The 9,741-nt window shown below is 42.2% G+C and overlaps 1 protein-coding gene across 2 annotated transcripts; it reads left to right on the forward strand.

Moving 5' to 3' along the window:
* The first annotated feature begins 2,578 nt into the window (after positions 1–2,578).
* On the forward strand, positions 2,579–9,321 carry LOC104035223 (glioma pathogenesis-related protein 1). Of its 2 annotated transcripts, XM_075718662.1 has the most exons (7): positions 2,579–2,854; positions 5,608–5,853; positions 6,269–6,381; positions 7,173–7,255; positions 8,542–8,568; positions 8,656–8,684; positions 8,760–9,321. In XM_075718662.1, the coding sequence occupies exons 1-7, from the start codon at positions 2,675–2,677 to the stop codon at positions 8,880–8,882; spliced, it is 801 nt and encodes a 266-aa protein (XP_075574777.1). In that variant the 5' UTR covers positions 2,579–2,674; the 3' UTR covers positions 8,883–9,321. The 2 variants fall into 2 exon arrangements, with proteins under 2 accessions (XP_075574777.1, XP_075574770.1); XM_075718655.1 differs by having other exon boundaries at positions 8,656–9,321.
* Positions 9,322–9,741: the final 420 nt, after the last annotated feature.

Here is a 9,741-nt window from a genome sequence, read left to right on the forward strand (position 1 = left end):
TGCACACGGTGGAGTGGAAGGTCCGGGTAGCCCAGAAGCTGTGTAGCTGACAGGAGAGACCAGCCTCTGTCCTCTGGTAGGACGGAAGGTAATGGCACCCCCGGGAAGAAACCTCCCTCCCAAAATCCCCTTCACCATCCCAGCCTGACCAGCAGGCACCAACACCAGCAAGAGGCCATCCTCCTGTACATTTTAAAATGTCCCACCACAGCTGAGGGCCCTGTCTCCTTTGCCAATACCCACACACAGTTTCTGGGATAGAGCATGACAGCACGTTGTGGTTTAACCCCAGCTGGCAGCCAAGCCCCACGCAGCCGCTCGCTCACCCTCCCACCCCCGTGGGATGGGGGAGAGAATCGGAAGGGCAAAAGTAAGAAAACTCGTGGGTTGAGATAAGAACAGTTTAATAATTGAAATAAAATAATAATAATAAAAAATAATAGTAATTAAAAATTGTAACAAAAAAGAGAACAAAGAGAGAGAGAGAAACAAAAGCCAGGAAAAACAAGTGATGCAATCGCCCACCACACACCAACCGATGCCCAGCCAGTCCCTGAGCATTGAACCCTGCTCCTCAGCCAACCCCCCCCAGTTTCTATACTGAGCATGACGTCATATGGTATGGAATAGCCCTTTGGTCAGTTTGGGTCAGCTGTCCTGGCTGTGCCCCCTCCCAGTTTCTTGTGCACCTGGCAGAGCATGGGAAGCTGAAAACATCCTTGACTAGCATAAGCAGTACTTAGCAACAACTAAAACATCAGTGTGTTATCAACATTCTTCTCCTACTAAATCCAAAACACAGCACTGTGCCAACTACTAGGAAGAAAATTAACTCTATCCCAGCTGAAACCAGGACACAGGAGAAGAGAACGGAAACTGCATCTGCTAGGCAAGGGACCTTGGCACTGTTAGTGGTACACCGGGAGGCACAGTCAGCAGGTGGATCTAGTAAATGCAGGTGAGGTCATGACCATGGCATACGTGAGGTCATGACCATGGCATACGTGTTCTGGAGGCAGGTGGAACCACAGCCAACCACTGATAGAGGAACGGGTAAAGCCATTAGAGCTAAAAGCCAATGGCTGGGCTGCAAGTGTGGCTACAGCCCTGGACTGGGTACACAACTCACTGTTGTGTCAGGGTGGGTGCTTCACCTCCTATTTTCCTTTACTTGCCAAGGGAGGTGAGAGTTTGAGATGGTTGGTAGTGCCTCAAGCATCTTTTCATCAAGGACATGACAGGATCAAAAGCTTCTTGCACCCCACTTGCTGTGCCCACAGAGAAAGAGAAAGTGGCCACTCTCCTCCCACTGACCACATCGGCTTGGTCTTTTTTAAACAAGTAATTTATTAGAGAAAAAAATGGTGATCTTACTGGGAGAGTTTCAAAGCACAGGAAACTATTGTAAAAGGGGAAGAAAAAAGAATACTTTTTCAGTTCCCTCTCTGTCCAGGTCTCTGGTGCTTCTAAGGGTTGTTTATTGGTAAGGGCTGTGTTAAGCCTGTCCAACAAGAATAATTGGAGGCCCCCTTTTGTTTCTTTCCCAAAAGATCCAAAACACCAGAAGCACCCCCTCAATTTTGTTGCCTTCTGCAGCTGCCCCTACCTTCATGAAATTGGTCAACAAATCATGGCAGGGCTAAGAGGAGGGTGTGGAGAGTTAGTAATGCATGGACATCCATAAACACATGCACACAGAGAAATATTTGATTATATGCCTCCTGTTAATAGCCTAGATACGTATAGCTGTGATGGTGTTGGAGGGCTACAGCTCCTTTAGCCTAGCTGAATTAGGTGCATGGATTGTTACAAGACTCTGAAGGAAATCAAGGCTTTTATTTAAGAGGGAAAAGCCATCATGCAAACAGAGAAGGCAACACCAGAATGGTAATTTCCACAAGTGTTCAGCAGGATAAGGCCCGACCTGCAAAACTGAGCAGGGAATCAGACCCATGGACATTGTTTACAATCCACAACATATTTTCTCTGTAAACCTACCTAAACCTGAGTTACAGCACCTTAGTTCTTAAAACATATGGTTGTTCTTATGCTCTTACATACTTTTGTTACACACCAAACCAGGTCAGAAGGTCTGTTCTGCAGCAAGCTGCTGTTGAGGAATTTTTTTCTTTCTTGTGGTGAGGTCAAATTTCAATATATGCAGTTTCCCTAATTCTGTTTATTCCTAAAGTAATTCTGAAATGGAACCAATGTCCTGCAGAACGATTGTAATCAAGCTGGTATGACTAAGTTATACTGTAGGAAAATCAGCTGAACAGTGGATTTGTCAAAGCTACATTTTTTATGGTTGATGCATGTTTTAGGAAAGCTGTTCTGCAGCATCTCTTCAGATAAGACCTACAATCACAGAATGGTTTGGCAGTCAACCAGAATGGAGCACACTCAAAGAAAAGGCAGAATTACACCTGGAGTGTTGCCCCTTGCTAATATGCACGGCAGATGCCTGTTTCACGATTTACCCTTTGACAGCCAGCTGTGATGTCAGATAGACCTGTCCCTTATGAAGCAATTTAACTTCCTGTTATTTTGACAAGTTTGAGTGCTTCCACACCCAGAGGACAGCCCCTGAAGAACTGCTTGCCAGTATTATCTCCACCTAAGAGATTTTTCTTTTAAAAATTAAAAAAAAAAATACTGAAAACATTGAAGAATTATGAAAATCACATTTTTCTTTGCTGCATTGTTCTTACTGGATCTCTTTGCTTGCTGTTACGCTTATCCACAATATCCCTTGCCTGACATAGAAGATGCAAAGTTCATTGAAGACTGTGTGAGAGCTCACAACAAGTTTCGATCCAAAGTGAATCCACCAGCCAGCAATATGCTTCGCATGGTAAGGAGGCATTCGTGATCTGTTTGAAAATTAATATAGATTGTGCTGCTGATTTAGCCCATCTTATTATTAATTTGCTTTGTGTTTTTCTTTCCCTTTCTGTCAATGACTTCTGTACTGTATATGTTAATTTTTCATAGGAAATAGAAAAGACAATTTTTACAGTATTGTTCAGTTTTAATAATTTGAAGGGAATTCCTTGTTTAGGGACGGATTGCTAGTCTAAACTTCAGCCAGAGCAAAGGGCTGTATTGCAAAAAATCATGTTCAGTTCTCAGCATTTCATTTACCTCTTTCTAAGAGAGAGAGTAATCTATTTTATGTTAGTCCAGGTTTCATACAGGGAAGCCGTTTGGTATGAAAAAGCTCCTGAATAGGCAGTCTGCACAACAGGATTTGTTGAAAATCTATCATCTCCCCTTGTTTCTTCCAATCTAGAACATGTGTTGAAGAAAGGGATTTGCCAGGACATCCATTTACATGCCTGATCTTTATTTGCTGTAACAGGGTTTGGGGAGTAGGGATACTAATATCTGGGCTGGAAAGCAGAGCTTCCTATAAATATAATGGATCGGAACAGGCCATGGGTAGGTCTCAGCTTGCTCAGTGGAATACATAAGGAAAAAGGTAGGTAGATAGCTGAGGGAGGTAACCCCAGTCAGTTCATGTCATTACTCTGAGCCCTCCAGCAGCGTGGCATAGCTGCAAAGGAAGTTAAAAGCACAACTGCACGCACAGTATGAGTAATTTCTGTGAAAGGAAGTTCATAGTAAAGGGGTAAAATTCAGACTACTCATGATTTTAACTTCTTGCCATTTTAAAAAAGCAATGTTTAATTTAAAATGCTAGGTCACAAGAGCAAACTTAGCTGTTCAGACCAAAGATCCAGCAAGCCTGGAATAAGACCAGGACAAATATACAGCAATCTCTTGAATCAAAGGTGTTGCATTGTATCTAAAAGCTCTTGATGGATTTTTCTTGCATTACTTTTTTTTCAGCCTTGAGCTCATGCAAGTTTTTATTGTCCACAGCATTATGTAGCAAGAGCTGCACACCCTAACCACAAGTCATGTGAAAGTATCTCCTTGTGTTTGATTTGGACCTGTTAATTCCTAGCTTCATTGATAGTCTCTGGTCTCTGTATTGGAAAGAACAAGTAATTATTGCTCATTGACCTACTTCACAGAAGATATCCAGCTGTCTGTGATCCAAGCTGCAGAGCACCCTCTGTTGCTTTATGAAAGCCCTCCATTCTTGAGGATGATCAACCTCTTCCATGTCCCCTCTGCCCTTTCCAGTTCTAGTGTCCCTTCTTAAGATGGGGTGCTGCACACAGCATTTAACAGGACTTATACAGTGGTGTAATTATATACATGGCTTTATTCTCCATTCCTTCTCAAGGAATTTCTAACACTTTCTTTGCTTTTTAGACTACTACTAAACATTGATTTACAGGTGGTAATAGCCATCTCCAAACCTGTCATTATGAACACAAAGTCAAAACTGGGTTTTTTTTCTGACATCCCTTAACTTACATTTCTCTGTACTGAATTTTACCTGCCATTTTGTTGCCTGGTCATTCAATGGCATAAAATCTTTCTGCCAGTCTCACAGACCAGTTTCTCAAATTATCACTTGTGCCACTCAGGATGGGAATGGTTCCTCCTCAGCCCAGCAGAGATGAGTGAGCCTTTTATTTGCTTTGGCCACACACTGAGGAGGGAGAAGAGCAAAGAGGCAGAAGGGGCTGGGGAAGGGAGCAGCTGTGATTCTTCTCCTCTCCATCTCGGCCAGCAGAATTCCTATCTAATCTAGTGATAATTGCAAAGTGCAAATCCCTGGACAGCCAACAGTTCCTAGGCATAAAGTCCCTCAAGCTCCTCTAAGGCTGGGGGTTTCACCCAGTTACCTCCTCTCAGGCCTAGCAGCTTAAAGACTGCAGTCCAGCTCTAAATATTTTAACAAGTCAGATACCACAGGACAGTGGATAGATACTAAGTGTCTTGCAATATTGTCCTGGTTTTGGCTGGGATAGAGTTAATTTTCTTCCTAGTAGCAGGCACAGTGCTGTGTTTTGGATTTAATAGGACACTGATGTTTTTAGTTGTTGCTGAGTACTGCTTATGCTAGTCAAGGACTTTTCAGCTTCCCATGCTCTGCCAGGTGCACAAGAAACTGGGAGGGGGCACAGCCAGAAGAGTTGATCCAAACTGACCAAAGGGCTATTCCATACCATATGATGTCATGCTCAGTATAGAAACTGGGGGGGGGTTGGCTGGGGAGCAGCGATCGCTGCTCGGGAACTGTCTGGGTATCGGTCGGTGGGTGGTGAGCAATTGCATTGTGCATCACTTGCTTTGTATATTATTATTACTATTATTATTATATTGTTATTATTATTATTTTACTTTATTTTATTTCAATTATTAAACTGTTCTTATCTCAACCCAGGAGTGTTTCTCACTCTTACTCCTCCGATTCTCTCCCCCATCCCATCGGGGTAGGGGGAGTGAGCGAGCGGCTGCGTGGTGCTTAGTTGCTGGCTGGGGCTAAACCACGACAAATATCTAAGGGAGAAAGAAGAAAAAAATTTGCTGTGGGAGTAGAAATGTCAAGTCAGAGAAAGAAACTGAATGCAGGGATAAGAAGCAGGAAAGGGGAAAAGAATCCTTACAAGTTTGTGTTTAAAAATGTTTTAATTCAGCTAAGTCACTGCAGTGCAGGTTATGTTACGTTTTCTTCCTTTTCTACAGTCCTGGGATGCTGCTTTAGCTAAGACTGCTAAAGCATGGGCGAAAAAGTGCAAGTTCAAGCACAATATCTACCTTAAAGTGAAGGGGAAGGTGCACCCCACCTTTACTCCTCTTGGAGAAAACATCTGGACTGGCACAGCCACCATCTTCTCCGTTGACACAGCTCTCAGTGGCTGGTTTAATGAAGTCAGCAGCTACAGTTTCAGCACTAATAGATGTAGTGGCATGTGTGGCCACTACACCCAGGTGAGTCTTACATGCCCAATGATTTATAATGTAATGGTTTCACAGAAAATCCAAGTACAGGCTTGGAACAGACCCCTTTGGAACAGGAATTACAGCAGGGGTTTTCACCCCCCGGTTTATTGCTGCATGAGATTGGAAACAAATATTCCAAACCCCAGGGATGTCCAAGTCCTATTTTCAGTAACGGTGGAAAGGTATTATCTCCCTGACAATTTGATTTTTTCAGGGGAGCCAGGTAATTGCAAAAACATCTATCAATCAGTCATTTGTCTAAGCGCCCTTTGGGTTGTCAATGTTGCTCCTGTGTCAGCTGTTTTAAACTTCCACGAGATCCTTCCCTTCCCCTTCCTCCCTTAATGCTGTTGCTTTTTCAGTCTTTGAACAGGTGCATTACATATTTCCCTTTGCTCTTCAGGTTGTATGGGCAGAGAGTTACAAAGTTGGCTGTGCAGTTCACTTCTGCAATACAGTTGAAAATTTTCCAGGACTCTTCAGAGCAGCACATTTTGTTTGCAACTATGGGCCAGCGTAAGTTAATTATGGCATTTGGGGTTTAGGTTTTTTGGTTTTTAAATATCCTATAATTGACCTGGTTATCAGATGCCAACAATGATGGGAGCAGTTGTAACAAATTTCAGAAGAAGCCATGGCTACATGTCACTGGTCCAAGGGAAACTTCCCCCAGCCATTGAGAGCAGAAGCTGCTGGACATAGTTGGAGCTGTAGAAAAGCCCTTTGTAAAAAAGCAGAAGAGCAGATCCTAGCTGAGAGCACTTGCCATAACCAAGAATGGTGGAATATGATCTGTTTTGATTTCAGTCTCTGCAGGAAAAGTGCTGCAAGAAGGTGCAAGCTTTCTGCTTGAGAAAGATTACATCTTTCAATGGCCCCACCCGAACTTCAAAGAAGACATTTTAATTGCAGAAATAAAAGGAAGACAGTCCTTTAGTTTATCTCATACCTTGCAATTTCTGGATTTACCTTTTACAGATTTGTTTTTAAAATACAGGTGGATAATGAGGGACTAGAGGCAGATTCTTGTATGCTTACACTGAATAATACAGTATTGCCTGGGAAGTCTCATTAATTTCAAATGGCAAGAGTCACCAGGTAGCTGCTCCCCATGCCAGTGAGAGATTTAATCTGATCTAAAAGGAATTGCAAACAACTGCAATGATCAGGTTTTGGATAAAGGGATTTTCCCCCCGCCCCCACCCCAGCTTTTCATGATAAATTATTCTAATAATCTGATGAAACCATGTATTTAAATTGCTTTTCAAATGACTGAGCTAACAAAATACTGTTCTTCTGCTTTGCAGGGGGAATTACCCAAGAAAACCATATAAGGCAGGAGAACCATGCAGTGGATGCAGTAATGAGAAGTGTGTAGACAAGCTCTGTGGTAAGACCAAAGTGATCAACTAAGAAAATTGCACAGAAATAAAAGTAGCATAATTATCAGTGGAAGTATAACAGTGAGTCAATTTGCACTAAGTACATAGTGGGTCTGTAGCCCACCACACAGCAACAGTACCAAACCCTGGTAAGAATAGTTTAAGAAAGAATTAATTGAAATACTTTGCTGTTGAATGCTCTCAGAGGTAGAAGCCAGAGTTTCTGATGAAGGGAAGTATCAGACTACTTTCCACCTTTTATCTGATCAGGAAGTCAAATCTAAAACTTTAGCCCCAACAAATATTCCCCATCTGGTTCTTCTTTCCTAGCAGAAATGGTATATTTAAATTCTGCTTTCTTGCTTGTTTAGTGTGTTCTAGCACATTTTCCAGAAAACTACAGTTCTGAACCAATAATAGGACTATACTGAAAAGCACACTTATTTCTAACTTCCACAATTTTCTGAAATACAGCTGTGAAAGCTTGTTTTTCCACAGCAGTTTGCAGCTGCGGACCTTTATGTCGTTACACCTAGGCCCAAATTAGGCAGAAATAGTGTTTGAAATAAGCAGAGATTAAAGGACATGCAACAATGTCTTAAATCAAGTGTTAATTTTATACAGAGGTTTAATGGGGAGGGTCTCTACTAGCCAGGCTCTCGATTGCTTTAGCTGTAGAAATACTTGAGCATTTGGTATTCTTATTTCCTTCTGTGGTATTCTGGCTGACTCATCTTGAAGTCTCAGACTGATGCATCACAGAAAAACTAGAAACATCTCAAAGGCTAGGGAGTGGAGAGGAGGAAGAGAGCTTTTAAAAATTAAGTGCTAGACCCTACAACCCATTTTACCATGTTCTCCTGTAGGGCAAATCAGCAATTCCAAATAGGATGCATGTAGGCAATCCTGCAAATGCATCAAAGCTCTTAGTAAATGTCTACTTCTGTGATAAATTTAGTAGTTACATTTGTCTGTCTGTAACTACTTAAATGTGGTTTGTGTATCAATTTTAAATAAATTCCATGTTTTGTTTTTATTTGCTATCCTTCCTCCCCATGACATAAATTCTTCTTAATCAGCTGCTTCTTTTCTGCTTCTCTTTCAATTCAATAAAAAATACGAGCCCCATGCCAGTTGGGAACCTGCTCTTTTTGGCCTGCTCCCCCCTTGAAGGATGTTTTAGGCACTGACTGGCATCGTCAGGGCAATCAGCCAGGCAGCAGCAATGGTTTACCTCTTTACATTAAGAACTGAATGATACTCACATTTATTTCCTTTTCTGATCTCTCTACAGAAAACCCAGAACGTGAGAAGCTGATAGGTACGTATCAAATTGTTCTTCATTCCTTTCCTATAAGTACGGCTAAGTTTGATGGCTCTTAACAGCTATTTCTTCACTGTTTTTTAGATTATGCTTACTGGTATCCGGACTGGGATACACAGCCCCAGCCACCACGGCCCCATCCCTCCAGGCCTCCCACGCCGCCGTACATCCCACCTGCTGAGCATCCACATCCCTCTTGTGACCAGTACTGTCTTACTGTTTCAATTTTAAGGCCACTGTTTTTGGTGCTGAGTTCTGGTGCTGTTCTTTTAATACAGCAGCGATTTCCACACACATTTTTTTATGACTAATGATCAATTAAGATACTGATAGGGATCCTACCACTGTATTACTCTCAGAAAATTGCACACATTTGCAAAAACACTCAGTCATCTCTCCATTACCTTTGTGATGTTTATCCAGCATAGAAAAAGCTTCTTCTTTAACTCAAGGCAAGATATAAGTGGCTGTGCATAGTGTAATTTATTGGCAGTAGCCGCAACATGCTTGTACATCTGCACGAGCCTCTTAGGTCTGGCTCAGGAGTAGATTGCTAGTGGGATCACATAGCCTGTATATTACTACACATGCTAACAAGCCTCCTGGAGACCTGGAGCATCACAAAGACATGTCTGAAGCAGCATAGCAGATCGAAAAGAAGCAATAACTCATCTCCATTAACCTTCAGTTATCCCAGATGTTGTTTCCCCAGATAATGGAGATTTAACTGTATGTATTAATTTTAAGAATAGAAAGAGTAAAGCTTGTCCTTTACTCTATTTAGCCCATGTGTATCAGTCTCCATTAAAGTTACTCTATTATCAGTTGTACTATTCTGTTGTTCTCCTCTCGGAGTTAAGCTTTGTCCTCTACAGTTAGAAGAATACCAGGGAAAGTTGATAGAGCAAGGATTAAGATGGAGTGTCAACGGGGAGAGCTTAATTTTAGGATGTGAGATGGTGACAAAATCTGAAATGCAGAGTAGATGACAGCCATCCTGAGCCTGCAGGCAGGGGAAATGAGGGGAAGCAGGGAGGGAAAACAGAAGAAAGAAGATGAAATGGGCCCAGGACAGATTCTGGTTTGGAAATAGAAGATCTCAGCCTCATGAAAAAAGCCCAAACTGTTGATGGATTCAGTTTGTTTTTAAAGACATTTAGCCCTCAGCCT

The sequence above is a fragment of the Pelecanus crispus genome, chromosome 1, assembly GCF_030463565.1.
Source record: "Pelecanus crispus isolate bPelCri1 chromosome 1, bPelCri1.pri, whole genome shotgun sequence".
Lineage (NCBI taxonomy): Eukaryota > Metazoa > Chordata > Aves > Pelecaniformes > Pelecanidae > Pelecanus > Pelecanus crispus.